Raw genomic sequence first — 18,659 nt, forward strand, 5'->3', positions numbered from 1 at the left:
CCACCACAAGCCAGGAGCTGGATGACCACCAAGATTCAAGTCACCTTTTTTCCAAAGCAGGCCAACTTGTACCAGCAATGGCCCCCCTGTACCAAATCCACTTGCAGACTCCAGCCAAATCTTCATGACTCCTTAGAAAAGGCTTTTAGGTTATCTTCAGGCCGAGGTTCAGTGGACCATTGCATAACAGTCCTCAAATAACTTTGCTCACTGTGGTCTTTGGTTCTCAAGAGCCAGAAAATATAGTCTTCTTCCACTGTCTTCTTGCTGTTTTCTCTGCAGTCTCAGTTCTTACTGCTCCAGTTGCTGGCAAAGTTGATCTTTACAGTGCTTCTGCCAAGCAGAATTACTGCTGTTGCCTCAGGGTCTGATACAGCTGTTGGTAGACATCCACCCTGCTCTCCCAGCTACTTTATCAGAGGACTCAGATCACCTTCTGGGCATACCTACTGTGTTCTCATTCTGCGTCAGATACAGGATGATCTGATTTTCCTCTAGCCTGGATAAAACACTCCAATAACTGCTTTAATTTCAAAATGAAATTTATTTTATGTACATAAAACAATCGCAACAGAGGAATCCAAACCATTACATAGGAAACAACACGTTCCTTCAGATCAGGCAGATCTGAAGCATTTTTCTTTCCCCTTCAGGTCAGGGAAAAACCCATCCTAACCAGAAAAGTTCCACCCTGACATCCTCCCTCTACCCAGAAAAACAATCGACCAAACAAAAAACACAAAGGAAGCAAAGCAAGAAGTGGTGGAGGCTCCACCAATTTTCCTCACCCCTTCCCAAGAGCCCTACCTCAATCATTCATCCTTTCATCTGGGTAGGAGCCTTGTGTAAGACAACTAAATCCAGCTCTTGACTGATCCTGAACACCCGCACTGGTGTTGTGTTGCAGAGTAGAGTTAGCTACTTCTATAAAACAACCTGTACAGTTATTACACTGGTTCTCACATATTGTTTGAATTAAGCAAAAAGTGGCCAAAAAGTGTGGAACTAGAAGTAATATGAGACTGGGGTTGGATAGAAGTGATGGAGGGGAGCTGAGTTTGTTAGAGGAAATGCCACATGAGTTCTGATGTTCCCACTGTGCAATTTGTGTGTTCGTGAGACTTCAGAGCGCAGTGACATCAGCAGTGCTGCAGCACCACCACGTACAGGCCAAACTAACCCAAAGCACGTTGTTTTGCAATACTACAAACAGGATCAGACAGCCTTGGCAGCATGAATGAGGCTATCACAACAAAACTCAGTCTCAGAAGATTGGATGTACTTTAGGATTTTATATGTTGGGCATATGTGATGGTTTAAGGAAGGTCATCTAGTTTCCATTAATTATAAGAGCTGTTATTTTGGAGGTACCTTCCTGTGTTGGGTCAATATGTTTGTAAGCTACATAATGCAGATTTTTTGCATCAATTGATCTGAGAAGACATTATTGAAGTCAGGCTCTGGTTTTCAATATATGTGCAAAGTTAATGTTTATCAACACTGTGTTTTTTATTTTAGTCTCTGACTAGTCCTTAACACTACAACTACTAGCTGGCAAGAGTAATAGTAACCGACAGAACAAGGCACACTAACTGTATTTGGAATTACCTGTCCAAACATGTACTTTAGAGAGACATTTCTATGTTTTACAATTTGGAGATTAAAATAACATGGCTAGAGAGTAATAAACTGCTTTCTTAAGATCTCTAATATCTGTTTCCTATTGTTTGTCTCTGTTTGACCACAACGCAGAGAGATTCTGAGTATAACAACTGCTCAGCTTTGAGCTTTGTTCAAAAACGTGCTTGGTAATTAGCTGCGAAGGCTGTTAAATATATCTCATCTTTCCACTGTGCAAACATCAAGCATTTCCTGTAGTAAATTTCATTGTACATGCTAGCAGGCTGCAGGCGGATCAGGAACTGGTATTTATAACCAGCCTCTGTTTGTCCTCACCTCTGTCCTTGCTCTGTGCTTTGCAGGATTCAAAGGGCTGCTGTGCATAACTGCGCTTCCACCCCGTATGTTCTTGCTTTGCGGATCCTGAGAGTCTCACAAGGGCAAATCCTCCCTTCCATGGTATTAAATATTTATACGGTGACCTGCTGAAGCAACGCAGGTGAAACTATAGGCGGCACAGCAGTAAGTGCTACATCTTTTTACCACTAAACATACACGAAAGCATACTCCAGCCTTCCTGAGGCAGCTGCTTCAAGCCGAGCAGGCAAACGGAGAGGGACATGTTCGGGAGTTTCTCTGAACTTGTGTTTTGGGGGCGCACTAAAATGCATCAGTACTGAAGGCACTGATTGATAGTGTGACGGGAAAACGAGCTTTTATTTGCAGCTAGGATCTCTTTGGGGCAGATATCGCAGATGCTGCCAGCTGAGGCGCCATCTCCTCAGGCAGACACTGCCACAGCACCCCTCAGGGACCCCTCAGGGACCCCTCAGGGACCCCTCAGGGCCCCGGCCGTGACATCACACCGGGGGGGGGGAGCTGCCATGACGTCATCGTGCTGCCGTCACAGCCCCGCTTTTCCCCATTCCCCTCCCCAATTTCGGGGCGGGTCCCCCCCCGCAGCCCGCCCCCCGCCGGGCGGTGCCGGTGCCGGGAGGGCCGGGCGGGCGGAGCGGCGGCGCCAGCAGCAGCAGCCGGCGGCGGGGGCGATGCGGATGGCGGCCGAGGGGGCAGCGCAGAGCCCCGGGCCCGGGCCGGGGCCCGGCCCCGCCGCCGTGTCGCTGGGCCTGAGCGTGGCCGTGGTGTCCAGCCTGGTGAACGGCTCCACCTTCGTCCTGCAGAAGAAGGGCATCGTGCGGGCCCGCGGAAGAGGTAGGGCCGCGCTGCCGACGACGACACCGCCACCCCCCCTTCTCCCCCACACCGCCGGGCGGCCCCAAAATTTCCTCCGTTGAGGTAGATTTCCCTCTCGGGGGTGGCTTGTGCCGCTGCCTTGCCGCTGCCCCCAGCGCAGGCTGCAGTGGAGCGGCGCAAACTTGCAGCTGGCGGCTGGCAGCATGAGCTGGCAGCTTCCCGTGGCGTTTTCCACCCTGAGCGCACAGCTCGGGGTCCCGCACAGCTGCTTTGGCAAGCGTGCTGCCCCTTCCAGGCGGCTGCAACGCGGTTTTGCTGTCCGCAGAGGGGCTGTGTGTGCATCGTAAATGCAAATCTTGCTGTAAGGGAAACGATGGGAAAATGAGGGAGACAGGAGTGACTCTCCAGCCTAAAGGAACTTTGCATTTTGCTCCATAGTTGGGTCTCATCGCTTTGGTCATGCATCCCTGTGCGTGGTGCTGGTGTCCAAAACACCTGCTCTAAAGGTTTTACTCACTTTAATCTGTCTGCCTTGCCAAGTGTTTCCTATTGCTGTGCTCGGCGTGGCAGGCACCCCACGTCCCTCTCCTTTTGGTGTTCCCAAGCCGTGCGGCTCTGCCTTGAGCCTAGCGGTCAGAACCAGGAGCCCAAGATGGTCGGTGTCAGATGATGGCTTTTTTTTTTTCCATTGCCTTCAGTGGGTGTTGTATAATTAACAAGGAGGCACTTCAAGGCTTTCCTCAGTTCTCTCCCCAATCAATAATATGGTGTCAATGTAATTAGCAATCCTCACTCTAGTTAGAAACAGCAGCGGGTGGCAAATGTTTTGCAAAGTTATCTTCCTTGAGTCAATATTTTCTGTAATTTGTGCTCCCAACAGTGTTTTTATTTTATATGCAATAACAAAAGTCTAAAAAATGATTACACCCACTCTAAAGCTGGCCATTTTCATTAGTCATTTTCCATCTCACTTCAATTATATAGTGTGATTTCCAAGCATTTAATATTTCATAAGTCTCCAGAGTTGCAGATTACTGTATCTTTCTTTCATTTGGGATTTCAGAGTGCCCGCTGTAGGTACAATGTTGCCTATTGCTCCAGCAGGCCTTAAGAGAGCATCTTCCCAAGTAAATTCAGAGCTGGATTGCTAGTAAGAGAAGCAGAATGTGAGAGAACGACGTGATAACAAGGTCATGTTCAGTGGGGCTAGTCTTTGGTTCAGTAAGTAGTGATTAGCCTTGATGCTTTGCAGAAGTAGAGCTGATAAAATGTGGTGTACAGGCTCCCCGGTGTGCTCCAGGTCAAGAGTCTATCGTCTGGCAATGAAAACAGCCATCCTTGAGCTGGGGAGGCACTAGGGGACAACCCAGAGTTTTTATTCTGCTCCTGGAAATGTGGCATTATGTCAGTAATTCAGAGGCTTCAGTCATAGTGTCTTCCAAACGTTCACATGCAGGAGGATCCATCCATGCTCCTGTACTGCCAAAACTGCGTGCCAGAACAGCTTCTGTGATACAACTTCATTCAGGCTGCTTGAGCAAAGTAATTTACCCAAATTACGTCTTGCTTCCATAGGTTTCCCATTCTCCTCATAGTGGTTCCAGTGCGTATGTTAAGCGGCACCTTCAGAGCTTTTCTCATGTGCTGACATTTTTGATGCTCTTCAAAGTAAAGCAGCATTAGTATCACATAGGTGCTTCAAACTGGACACCAGAGCTTCTAACACGTTTCTTTAAGAAGGTCTAACTTGGACATCTAGGCCAAATCTGGGCACCTTCTGTCCTCCCTTGTTTTCTGCCCACTCAGCTGCCTTGAGGAAAGGGGTTAAGGTGAAGGTCCTAAATAGCTGAGAGTATGGAAATTATTCTGCTTTGTTGCTCCAATATTGCAGTTTCATATTTTTCTAATATATCTTCCTATACTTCCTCTCCCAGGTACTTCATACTTGACAGATATAGTATGGTGGTCTGGCACTATTGCAAGTAAGTATCTTAAATGCCTCTTTTTTTTTTTTTTTTTTTTTTGTGTTGTGGTTAGGTGGCAAAATGAGACATCAGAAAATCTGGTTCTAATCTTGGATCTGGCACTCGCTGGTAATGAAATTCCTTTCCCTTGGGAATATCTCACCCTTACTAAACCGTCTCTCTGGTTGTTATGTCTAATGGTGTTAGAAGAGGCAAAGAGCTGGGATAAAACCCAGTTAGACTTCTTCCCAGATATTCTGTAACATTTGATGCTTGTAGCCCTTGGCACCCACACACTGCTCTGACTGGATTCTTGCATGTTTTGTGTCCCTGGGTTGTACTGCTATGCCCAGTTTTTAAATAAAAGTCAAAGCTGAATAAGAAATTGTAGTTCTGCACAAAAGGGCTCATTGAGCACGTTATGTTTTAGATCAGAAAGCAGTTAGCCAGCCTCAATTAAAAATAAAAATAAAGATAAATTAACAAAACTTTCTGATTTCTAGTTTGACAGTTCCAGTTTGGGTGTTGTGTTAAATCTGCAAGATTAATATGAAGCCATGTACAGTGCCGATCATGAGATCTGTACAGTTTTTATCCGAGTATCTTTGTAAGCTATCCTCACACTGTGTTCAGTCTCCAATTTGAATCCAGCACGTGGAGTAACTAGCTTTTACCTTTTGTAGCTCAGCCCTAGTTTTACCACAGGAGTTTAAAATCAAACCCCACTTACAGACACTAGTCCAGCCCCTTGTGGATGATATGGAAACGTTTTGGTGCTGTTTCTGAAACGCATGTGAATCTAGTTGTTCCCTTGTTTTGATGCAGCAAGGTATTTTTTGTTGTTTTCATGCTGTACAAAAGGAATGGACATTGATAGATCCCTCAAAGAACAAAGCTTGCAGCCAGTGTAGAAGCCAACAGAGCTTCAGAGGCAAGACCTTAGCTAATTTAAGATGAGCTTAAGCAGTTCTTTGTGGGCTTCTGACTTTGCTGTGATCACTGCTGCCTAAGCAGCAAAAGAATTTATGCTTTGGTCACTATTGTTTATTCTTAGTGCGGCTTCTGACTTGAATCTCAGAACAGGAGTTAAAACGAGAGTTTTTATTATTGGAGCTTATTTGGGTGAATCAGAAGAAAAGATTTCCTGCTTAAAAGCTGCCTGAAGGCAAAATAGCTGCAGGGAAAGGTTTCCTTTGGCTTGTGTCTATCAGCTAGGTGCAGGTATTTCAGAACACAGCCTCAATTATTTCACAAAGGAACTGAAGTAAGGATTCCTTAAGGACATTACAGGTTCAGCATAGCAGCACTGCCACAAACTGCAACAGCAAGGGCCAGGTAGGCAGCTGTGGGATCCAGGGAAAGGTGGTATTTTGGGGGTTACCAATATCAACAGTAAATCTGGGTGCAATTATAGTATCAGCTACTGTTTTCTCAAGTATGGAATTTGGGGTTAGGATGATGAACAAAACCAACATAAACTCTACCAACTTGTTTTCACAATATTTGTTCAGACAATGAACAAGCATTTCTGAGTTGGCATGCTGACTTGAAATAACACTGCCTAGCTATTTTGTGGCAATAGGATCTACTGCAAGACTTCAAATGAAAGCCTACAGATTCTGCTAAGGGACTTTTTTTTTTTTTTTTTTTTTACACTGTACTCAGGGTGATTACAGATATTCCAGTTAGCATTAAACTCATTAGCTAAATGATTAGTTTCAGTGCAGGTTTTGATAGCTGCATAAATCTGACATTTGTGACTTTTTACAGTGGATGCATGTGTCTTAGCATGTTATTGCAGAATAGGAGTGCACTTGGGAAGGAAATCTCCCGTTTGTCTCCCCTTACTGTGCTTTAGTTCACGTTGTGGAGCAGTGTTGGAGGTTTTGAGCTGAGCTCCTTTACAATGAAATGAGGCTGGAAGGTGCTTTCTAGGGACGTGGCTGATGCACATCAGCTGCAAACAGACTCGGTCTGTGGGAGCAGGCTAAAGTCAGCAATAAAACCCCTGAAATGCATGGAGCAGACATCTGTTGCTGCTCAGATCTGCTCTTACTGGTCTCCTTGCTGATGTAGACATGTCTGTGCACCAGGCTGTGTGTTGCAATAACTTCTGGGATATCGCTACTCCTTCTGCAAAGCAACCCTGGTGTGCCATCCAGAGCTGAAGTCACGTCTTGATTTACAACACTGATGTATCTGGAGACAGATTTCTATCCACTGAGGACTGAGTAGGTTGGCAGCAAAGGTCTTCCACAACAGGCAGATGGTAGCCATTACTCAGATTCTTTTTATAATTGGCCTTTGTTAATCCTGGCCTGTCGTTCACAGTGGTGAGAGACTGTTACTATTATTCCACAGCACTACTGAAAATTCTTGGTGAGTTCAGTTGGCTCATAATTCGTGCAGTGTGACCAAAGCTTCAGAGTCCTAATTCATGTATTGGTCTTGGTGCCGTCTATTAGGGTTCTATCCTCAGAAAGATAAGGCACCTGGCCTACAAAAAAAAAAAAAAAAGAAACAAATAGATTATTGCCAGAATAACTTGAAAATGCAGAATCAGCAGAAACACTGAGCCAGGTGTGCCCTGCCCTCTGTGCAAGGTGTTCCTCAGGGCTGTTGGATGCCTTGAAGGTATCCGCATGTGCCTGCTGAAGAACAGGACTGAAGCTGATAGCTGAGTTCCTCCACTCCCAAGGGTAGAAAACGTTCAGAATACCACCACTGACTCCTGTGCTCTAACTCATTAACTTCTTTGGCTTGTTCTGGCATACAGAGAAAGCCTCGGTGCCTTGAATTAGTTTAATTTTGCCATGCTCTGCAGTTCCGTGAGTTTGTCTCCTTCGTGTTCCATGTAGGTTACACAGGTCTTCAGCTTCGCTGAGCTAATGCAGTAAATTAATTAATGTTTGCACAGCACTGTGCAGGTGTGAAGAGCAGGGTGATAACAATATTTGATAGTCGAGGGCAATGCCAGCCTGAGCAGAAAGACAGTTTGGCTTCTTGATATGTTTTTAAGTGCTAATAATGGCTCTTAACTTCAGCTTGAACTGCGAGCTGTGCCTAACTTGTGTTCAGTCTCAGGGCTCTCACCCGTTACCAGGCTGTCACTAGGCCAGCATCATGTTGGCCTGTTATAAACTTGCCAGCCCTTGCAAAACCATCAAGCTGTTTTTCTTTTTCTTTGCTGAAAGCTTGAACACATGAAGTGTTTATCACAGCTGTGGTGTGCAGTAGCGTGGTAAATTTAGGAATTGGCTTTCATGGGACAGAGGGGAGAGAATAAGACCGTGAGGCTTTTGCTGTGACTTGGCACGGATCTGTTCTTACAGTGGTTGGGAATTTCTTCTTGTGTTATATAGGGCTTTGAAAAGTTGATGCAGTCTACTGTGTGTCTGTCAAGGAGCTTTTATGCATGTGCTTCTCATTATTAGATTAGCTTCCTGTCCTTCCCTTCTTGGTGGAGGGTAACACTGCTGTTAGGGACTATAAGCAAGTGCATTTGTTATGTGTATGCATGTTCTAAAGTTGAAATTGGGGCTTAGATATGCTTTTAGCACTCCCCATATAAAAATATTTGAGTGTAATCTATGTTTTTCTAATTGATAGTCTTATTTGCAACTCCTCTTGGTGGAATAAGAGTAAGATTTACTGTATCCTCTTGGATCACCATCTATGGCAAATATAAATCCCATATTAATGTATAAAAAATCCAGCCATTTTGTGCAAAATTAACAGAGCTGAGCAGATCTGTAACATCTGGTTTCCAGTTAGATCAGTCTTTCTCAAGCAGTATTGGGTAAATTCTCATTCCTCCTTTTTACAAAGGGATTTAAAGGCTTATTTCTGTTTCTCTTGACAGTGGCTCTGGGTCAAATAGGGAATTTCTTGGCCTACACTGCAGTCCCAACTGTGTTAGTGACTCCCTTGGGAGCACTTGGCGTTCCATTTGGGTAAGAGTTTGCTTTTTTTGTTTTTCTTTGAATGCTGTTACTACTGAGCAAAGCATCAAACAGACTCCATGATCACTGGATCCACTATGAAGATGTCAGGCTTATGAGCTTTAATGATGTGTTATAATGCCACCGATTGCAGCTTTGCCCAGTAAAAGGGGTGGTGGTGGTGGGAGAACAGTGAAGAGAAGGTTACTGTGTATCTTCTGTTTATCACTATGATCTGGGACAGATAAATGACATTTTTTCCTTCCCTTTGATTATTCTGGACTCTTCTGTTTATTCTCTTATTTACAGTTCCCTCACTATGTAGATCTTTCTCATTGTTTCACATTCCTGCCCTACTATCCGCAACCCATGTGTTTATTGATGCTGACGTTAATTTAAGAGGGTTTGGCTTAGTTTCCTGTAGTTCCCTTCATATGGATGCCCACAGCTTCTTCAGTGTGATGCTCATTTGAGGGAAGAGGGCAGAAAAAGGCATCAAGTGCTCTTGAATGGATTTTAATATACAGTAAAATATTTTTTGAATAGCTAAGCACTAGCAGTGAAACTACCACAGTGGAAAAAGTACAATTATTTAAAAACAATGCTGTGCATTGCCTGAGATTATTTTTTTTTCCTGTTACCCGCTGTTGTTTGCTGAATTATCTATCTGACTGTTTTGGTCATCTACTTTAGAGTAGAAATTGCTTTGTGTAGGCTTCATGTCTGTCTTTAGTTTTATACTCTGTGAGGCACAATGGTGCTCTGCTCATCACCTATTTAGCCTAGGCCACATAATTTTGTATATTTTGTTCAGCTACACATTTGAGCTGAGCCTTGGGATCTTTGTAACCAGAGCTGACTTGTATCTCATGATTGCATAACATATAAAAAATGTGGGTTACTGGTATCTCAACAAACCATTAAGAGGTAGGTATCTGCCTCAGAGCTGCCAGATGCCTGTTTGTTCCTTCCTTTCTTTGTTTTTTATTTCTTCGCTGTTTTTTTTGTTTGTTTGTTTGTTTTTGTGTTTTTTTTTGGGGGGGGTGTTGTTGTTGTTGTTTTTGGAGGAGTTTGGCTATGGTTTGGGGAGTTTTCTCCTTCTGGGGGCATTTTGTTTCTTTGTGTTTCTTTGTTTGTTTTTCCTGAGATGAAACATCAACGAATGAGTAAGGCAGAGACTGGGTGAATCTTTCATAAGATAAATCAGAAGCGCATTTTGAGGGCTATCTGAAGATTCGCTAACATCTGGCAATAATTTCTTTAAGAAGGAAATTGATGTTTAAAGTAGGTGTTAGAGCATTATTAAGAGGATTTATTCACACTTTTAATACTCTTCCTTTTTGTGAAAGGTCCATTTTAGCTTCTTACTTGCTGAAAGAAAAACTGAACATTCTTGGCAAGCTGGGATGTTTGCTGAGCTGCGCTGGATCTGTTGTTCTCATCATCCATTCCCCAAAGTCTGAGAGTGTAACAACTCAGGCTGAGCTTGAAGAGAAGCTAACAAATCCAGGTACTTTGTTCTTTTCTTGAGTCAGAATGATTTTGTGAGACCTAGAGCACACGTGAGGAGGGGACATGCCATATCCATGAGACAGGAAAATTGAACTCTGAAGAAAATGTAACATAATAGAGGCAAACCAATACGGTATTTTGTGCAGGAAAACGATGACTTGCTGAACTTAGAATTTCTCAGATTTATTGATACGTATGTGCCAAAAGGAAAACACAAATGTTTTTGAAAACGTTCTCTTTCACAATAAGATTAGAGCCTTTTGAACTTGTAATATTCTAAAATCTTGAAAAAGTGTATCTTGCTTCTTAGAGATCAAAGGTATAATTCTAGGATTTCAATTTAAGTTGCTTTGTACAAAACAAAAAATACTCATTTGCTTTAGGTGAGAGAAACTGAAACCTAACAACATCAGCTATCTAAAGTTAAGGATGAGAGGGAAAAAAAAAAATTGCAAACAAAGAGAACAAAACAAATACCCTGGTCTAGATTTACAGCTTGTCTGACTGAAACGAATTGGAAATATATTTCTTTAAGACTTTAAAGCACGCAGTATTTTTCACTAGTCCAACTTGTTTACAAATGCTGTAATATAAATGATATGGCTTCCTGGTTCTTCCAACCGCCCCTTCATCCCACTCAGCTAAATGGGATCTAACTTTATGCCTAAGCTCCTTGCTGGGTCCACCAGGTTATGAATAAGGTGTTGTCATAGCTGTCTGTCATACAGGACTTTAAGGAGTACAACCCTGATGGAAGAGAACATTAAAAAAAAAAAAAAAAAGCCACCTTCAGTTCAAATGTGCAGCTGTGTATTTGTGTATTTTACTACTTGATTTGCTTTACACAAAGCATGTGAGAAGTCACCAGTTACAGGTGCCCACGCCGTTGCTAAGAGCACAGCAGTATGGGTGTGTATTCAACAGTAAATCTTAATTGTGGTGTATGCCTTAGGTTCATTGGTAACACGTGATTTGCCTGCTAAAATGTCGAGAATGCCAAGAGTTCTTACCGTGCTGTTATCTTGTTTTCTTTTTGTTTTCCAGTTTTCGTGGGTTATCTCTGCATAGTACTGCTAATGCTTCTCCTGCTTATCTTCTGGATAGCTCCAGCTCATGGACCTACTAATATCATGGTTTACATCAGCATTTGCTCTCTCTTGGGCAGTTTCACTGTTCCCAGCACAAAAGGCATTGGGCTGGCTGCTCAAGATATCTTTCACAATAACCCATCGAGTCAAAGGGCTCTGTACCTCTGTCTGGTACTTCTGGCAGTATTAGGATGTAGCATTATCATTCAGTTCAGATACATCAATAAGGCACTGGAATGTTTTGACTCCTCTGTGTTTGGAGCCATCTACTACGTTGTGTTTACCACTCTAGTCCTGCTGGCTTCAGCTATCCTTTTCAGGGAATGGAGTAATGTAGGAGTGGTAGATTTCTTGGGAATGGCATGTGGATTCACCACAGTATCTATTGGAATTGTTCTTATACAAGTCTTCAAGGAGTTCAACTTCAATATCGGAGATTTAAATAAACCTAACATGAAGACAGATTAAAATATTTTTTTGAGGGGAAACTGGATGGCTCAGGGAATGACGCAGAGCCTTTCATTTCTAGGTCACTGATTCAAATGTGATTCAGGTTGGTAGTTGCCCTCTGACGATTTGGTGGCCTACGTGAAATGAATTGGAGGCCTCCATCCAGTTTCAAAGGAGCAGTTGTCCATGTACCCCAGTCAACACAATAAATGACCTTAATTGGGACCGTTGATTGAGTCAGCATAGGGACCGATGTATTTCCTTACTGTAAAGGGTGATCCATCAGAAAAGATTCATGGCTAACCTGACAGACCTGTGTGTGAATGCTTGTGTTATGGTGGCTGATGTGGGTTGAGAACATCAGTTCCTAATGCACTCAATCTGATACCTTTCATGGGTGATGTATACCTTAAAAATAAGGGGGGAGGGGGAGGTGAGTAGAGCAATTTGTTAATACTGCAATGTGTTCACCGTCAAGGCTGTGAATTCTGAGACAAACGTTGGCTGAACTGTGGACTGCAGACTTGACCTTTATAGTGACTGTCTTAGCAACTTGGTCTGCCATGTGGTGAAGACACTGGGGAGTCTTAAATTGAATTCTTTACACAAAGCAGTGGACCCTTAAAATCCTTCACTATTTCCTTATCAGCTGATGGTAGTGTCCAGGTATGCGTTTTTCTTTGTAACATGTGCATTAAGACATACCGCATTCACCTGAGAGTTTTTAATTGGGAGCAGACAGAAAGACTGCGGAAACAATCACAGACTCATTGCCTATATGGTGGCTTATTTGTAAGCAGCTCAGAACTATTTCAGTGCCTTTGTAATCCAAAAATACTGCATAAATGTGAATGTATTTGTTTCAGATGGCCTACATTGGTTTAATAATTCAGTTTTACTGTCTATAATACTGTATTCAAATTCTAAGCATGTAAAGCATTCAGAAGGAGCCATGTATTTTTGGCAGAATTCAAAAACCTGAATTGAAACTCTAAGATGCCTTGACAGCTTCTTAAAAAAAAACAAAAGCAATGTAGTCATAATGGGAAGAGGTAACCTACAAGAGGGCCATTCAAAGATGACCAACATACCTTGATTCTAGTTCAGTGACTAGATGGAAAACCATTTTATGAAGTAGTTAATAAGCAGCAAAAAACAAAATAAACGTGTAGAAGACAAAAGAGAATAAGATTTCTCAGAGCTCAGAAGAAGAAAAGATGGCCTCATCCTCTTATAACTTGGGAAAAGGAGGTCGAAGGCTGAAAAAGCATAGGCATTCAGAGAGCTGGGTTTCAGAAAAGCAACAGGAACATAGAATCAGATCTGCTGACTTACAGACCTGTGTGAATAGTTCAGCAATAATATTTTGACAGGTAGTATAAAATAGGTTAAGCTGTGATTGGAAAGATTCTGAACTGTTTAGTTTAAACCTTTTAAAGAATATTGGTATTTCAAAAAATAGCTAACTTTCATGTTGTGTTTATACTTGTTAGTTAAAACAAAGTCAAAAAATTGTAAGGTGAGCCTGAAAAGTAATGAGTGTTACCATTTTAAGAACAAAAATGGAAAGCGTACAGTTGAAGTCAACGCCTCTATGTCAGGATGTCTCTTGAACAAACAAACAAACACACAAAGTGATTATGAGATTGTTTGAGAAAGTTCATGAAACCTTATCAAGAAATCACGAACCTAGCTTTGTGGCTGGCTGAGAGTAATGCAGATGTTGATTAATGGGGAGTGATAGCATCTACTTTCATGACGTGTTTTTTTGACCTGAATTAATCCTACTTTAAAACTCAGCCTCTGTTTTAATTTCAGAGAAATGTTAAAAGCCCTTCTGATGGCAGCAATAAACATGAGGACTTACTCTCAAAGACTTACTATTCTGAAGGGAATATTGTGAGGGAATAAGAGCCCCAGGATGTTATTTGGAAGCCAGTTTTACAACCCCAAACTGTGTGGGAGTGATTCTGAATTGAATCGAGACTGAACTAGCAGAAACATATGTTACTATAGACTGGCACAGAAGCCAGGTGTCTTGGTGGAGTAAAATAGCGCTGGCAGAGAAGGGGCCATCTCTGTGGATTTGCAGATACTATGTATGATTTCTAGAAAGTTTCAGGATTGTAAATGAGGGGAATTGGGCTATGAAAGATGGTTAATACTAAACCCTGCCCTTTATTGGTTGGAAGATGGTATATTGGTTATCAGCAGACAGGTATGTTTTGTCATACTAGTTCCTTTTTTTTTTTATTGAAACCTGAATTGTACATAAGTTATGAGACCTGTAGTGATCTACATTGTTAAAACCATGTTAGCTGTTTTCTGAAGCAGTCAAATTGTCTTTTCAAAATCCACATTCAGAGTTCATGAGTTGCATGTTGGTTTTGTACCTAGCATTTGGTCTCTGAACAGTTCCGTGAGAATCTTTCTTTAGGTTAAAGTGAAAACATTTGTGTTCTCAGACCTCTGGCCATATTTGTGTGTTTTGTTTTAAAGTTTACTCCTATTTATTTAGAAAGTGCCTATCCTAGTATGTTGGGTGCATATGCAAATCATTAGGAAATATTATATAAAAAAAACTTGACTGCCCTGTCTAAACCTTGCCATTTTCTGCACCACACAAACAAGTTTACTTGATGAACGCTCTCTATGCAGAGTAAGAATTAAGTAGCAGCCATGTCCTGTGGTCCTCCGGCCATTCTTACAGCTGATAAAGGTCTGCATAGGTGTCTTCTCCCCAGCTGCTCCTCATCTGTGATGAGCTTTCTAGAAATGTCTAGTTAACCTTCTTTAAAACAGATGTCAAAAGCCAGCACATAAGGTGAAAGAGATTCTTGTGGCCTTGCACATCTTTATATCTGCAGCCTTTCACATCATGAATGCTAAATAACGGAAGCCTTTATTTTTTGCTACTTTATTCAGTATCTAACAGTGTTCTTATGAGTTCTGCTGTACCTGGATCTGGTTCAATTCTCAGAGAAGTGCATTAGCATTTTATTTTGTCACTGTTGGTATGGTTCTTCTTCCTTCTATCCCACGCCCTCCTCATTCTAAGTGTCCTACCTCTTTTAGTCTTTTCCCATTGCTTTTCTGACTCAAGAGGAGGCACTGCTGAAGCTGAATTTTAGCTGTTCCCTCTTTTCCACCCCCTTTACGAGTGACTTTGAATAAGATATCTGAGTTCTGTCATCTCAGGGAGCAAATGTGCATAGTTGTCTCCTGAGCTTTGGTGTCCCTCGTGGGTCTGCCCACCTTCTCTTTGCATTACGTGTGCTGATAGCTACAAGCCAGATGATTTGTGTGCTGATTCCGATGTAGAAGTGACGGAGGCTGCACATACCACAAAGCAGACTGATGACAGGGGTGGGGTGCATTTTGAATTCAATTCAAATCCATATGAAAGACGTTTCACTCCGTATGTCTGGCTTCTGTTGTGCTTACCAAACACAGTTATATGAAGACAGCTCTTTGACCATTATCCCTTCAGTGTATGGAGGATTTACACGTGTTGCTCCTGATCTTTATTAGGTGTCAAACACAAAAATCCCTCAAATGTTCAGTAGGAGAATAGAAACCTTTTTGATACAACCAAAAAAAAATTTGCTACCTTAAGTACTTATGTAAAAAAAAAGAAAAATCTTTAAACAAAGTTATCTGCTGTATTGACTTTCCGGGACACTGTATGTGTAAATAGAGCCTATTTATTAGTGAGCTGAAACTAACATGAACGAGAACCTGTCATATCACACAGTTTGACAAGTGAGGCTTCCTACTAATAACCTTGGTTTATATTTAACATAGGTATTTTTCTGAAGTAACTGGCACTGGAAAATGAAAACACTGGATTTTGTTTGTTGAAATACTAGAATGTCTGAGGTTTAGCTTTTGCTTTTTATTTAAAAAAAAGATAGAGGGTTTGTATTTGAAGAAGGATCTCGGGTTATTAAGTATGGGGTGCTTAAAATGGGGCTTTGCACATTATACCCATCTTACCTTAAATACAAAACATTAAGGACTCTACAGATCTTCCTCAGTTGTCTTGTGATGATGTAACAGCTGTGAAGTTTTACTGTTAAATCAAATATTATCAATAATTTATCTATTACCTGATATCTTTTCTTTACAGAGATTAATCTTCGTAATAATTCTTTGGTGCTGCTGAATATGGGCTTAAGTGATGCAGGGTTTTAGTGTACTATGTTAGGCAGCAATGAAGTCAAAAGTTATTACTAGTGCCCAAGTGTTTCAGACAGCAATGTTGAAATGATTACAAAGTTACAGATTAAGAAATCTTTTTTAAAAGCTGCAAATAAGTTTTCTGTGTTTATTTTTGTTGCTTTTATTTTCCCAGATGGTTGCTCCAGAGAGTAGAAAATGTTACACAAAGGGGGTATTTTTTTAAGTTAATTCTTTTTTAACTGTGGATTATTTTTTTTTTTACCACTTTCACTTTTCTTGGAATGTAAAAAATAGTTCTGATGGGATGTGGGGGAAAAGGTAGATGGCAGCAAATACACAGTGTCAGGTTGGGTTGCTTCGATGCTATTGCAATATAGTCACTACAGATTACATAAAAATGGTTTATTTTATTAGCTTCTGAACAATGTATATATATCTTTGTTAATGGCTTACAAGTCAAGCTTACTTCTTTGCTTTTTAAAAAATAGTTATAGGCATGTTGTATTTGCCTTGTGTAAATTATTAAAGGCTATTTATTAAGTTTTCTGAAAACTAATCTATTTATTAACCTGTAATGTTTTAAAATAAATGATTTATTTCTAGCTCAACACTTGTTTTGTGACTCCTGCTCTTTATTACACAGGGGAAAAAAAAATATTTTCCTACACATCTAGCTGCTGTGCAGCCTAATCCCAATTCATACACCCAAACTATTTTCCTTACCTTTTTCGACAATACTGGTCTTGCTTTTACTGGTAGTAGAAGCTTCTTTCCTGTGTACAGATCAATTACCACATGAAGGGCTCAGTCACCATATGGTGACATCTGCCAAAAAAACCTTGCAGTCTTAAGGCCTTAATTACACTGAAGTTTGCTCACGGGTGAAATAAAGGCTTCTCTGGCAGAAATGCTTGTTGGTACCTGAGTCGTTTCAAACTGTGTTGGAACTACATGATCTTTATGGTCCCTTCCAACCCAAAGCGTTCTATCATCCTGTGTCTTAAGGAAGCCTGGGTCACCAGTCTCATTCACTGTTAACAAGAGCTTTCTACGGAAGGAAAGGAAAATTGTGGTGCCCAACCATCTAACCCTTCATCTGAGATTCATAGCTCCTCAGGTACTGGCAGATAAGCACAATTTTCAGGCATGCAGTTTTTCTTCAAATGGCAGGATTTTGATTAAGAGCTCTTTCAGTCTTTGCGCTGTGTTTTAGGGGGTGCAGCAGTATTATTGCTGGTCAAATTTCAATGTTACTTTAAAACAAGCAAAGTAGCTCCTTTCCAATATAAAACATTGTGCACATTAGAAAACATTGTCATGGATTCTGTACAAAATGTGTGTTGGAAATTTTATTTTTGAAGGTGTTGATGATGTTAATGTGCTGTATACCAAGATAGGAAGACCAGAAAACTAGAGAATCTTACTTTTCTACATGCAGCATCTCTGGTTTTATTTTTAATTTTCAGTTTTTTAAGTAGACAAGGAGTATGTATTTTGGGATTTTTTTTTCCCCAATAAAATTCAGCTCTGTTGTTCTCTTATTGCATATCTCTGCAGTTAGAGCTTTCAAGGCATCATTCTAGTAAAAGCCACCTATACCACTGTTACTACTGAAGTCTGTGACATAACCAGTCCTGAGCATACATATCTCACCCCCACAGCTCATGTGGGAAGTGCCTTTTTTTTCTTCTTTTTTAACCAAAAAGTGGGGAGAAAAAGTGCTGTTGTTCTTCTGAGCTTTCTTTTGAGATCTTCTGTCTTAAGCAAAGTCCCTGAAATTGCATCTGGCACTGCAACTGTTGTATGAATACACTCGCAGACACGGATCCTTTGTTCTGCTCAGCTGTCTTTGTTAAATGCAGCAGGGACACGGCCACGAGAGACCACACTCCAGCTGCCTGATTTCCTAATCAATTCTCTGCCATGTACAGACATCACTGAATTTAGCACCCTGGTGGGATGCTTTAAAACCTCTGCCAGCTGGTGGTATTCTGCCAAGGGACTGTGTACCAGATAGCAGCTTTGGGTAGGTAGCTTTTATAATGATCCTTTCACAGTATGTATGGAGTTGGAGATCATTGCACAAGAGTCAAGAAGTATGCAACACAAAGCAGGATAACTGCTAACCTGTTAATGTTTCCCAAGGGTGCCAGGTTTGCTCTTTGTCCTCTTAAACCTTGAGGAATGTTTATATAGGCAGTAGATGCCGAGCCCTGAAAAGTTTTGTCCATAGTCTTGCAGAATTACCTAGACTAGCAGACCTCTCCTCTGAAATTCACTGAGCACCAAGCTGGATTGTGCTTAGTTTACCATTGGTCTTCTTTTCAGAGTTCTTACCAGATCCTCTGAAAACATGCCAGGTACATCATGCTCTTGTAACTTATTCAGAGATGCTTTGATTATTTTCTGTTAGCGAGCACAACCCCTGGCTGCGAAATAAGGATGTAATGGTTTGTGATGAACTGAGAGCACTTAAACATGTTGTATTTTGTGTGAACAGGTAACAGTATGTTGATCAGAACTCACAGATGAAAAAGCATAGGGAAGAGATTAATCAGCTGTTGACCTTTCTCAAAGACTTCACAGTCTGTCTCTTGTAAAACACAGAAAAGCCAGCCTCCTACTGTGTGTTACTTAGCTGACATCTGTGTATTGCTTAGCGTATGTGTATTATATATATGTACACATTCATAAAAACTGCTTGACAT

The 18,659-nt window shown here is 41.4% G+C and overlaps 1 protein-coding gene across 1 annotated transcript; it reads left to right on the plus strand.

Annotated features, from left to right (window-relative positions):
• Window positions 1-2,596: 2,596 nt before the first annotated feature.
• Window positions 2,597-16,559, plus strand: NIPA1 (NIPA magnesium transporter 1). Its single transcript, XM_068681509.1, has 5 exons — window positions 2,597-2,832; window positions 4,749-4,796; window positions 8,641-8,731; window positions 10,069-10,229; window positions 11,276-16,559. The coding sequence occupies exons 1-5, from the start codon at window positions 2,670-2,672 to the stop codon at window positions 11,785-11,787; spliced, it is 975 nt and encodes a 324-aa protein (XP_068537610.1). The 5' UTR covers window positions 2,597-2,669; the 3' UTR covers window positions 11,788-16,559.
• The last annotated feature ends 2,100 nt before the right edge of the window (window positions 16,560-18,659 follow it).

This window comes from Anas acuta, chromosome 1, assembly GCF_963932015.1.
Source record: "Anas acuta chromosome 1, bAnaAcu1.1, whole genome shotgun sequence".
NCBI classification, from domain to species: domain Eukaryota; kingdom Metazoa; phylum Chordata; class Aves; order Anseriformes; family Anatidae; genus Anas; species Anas acuta.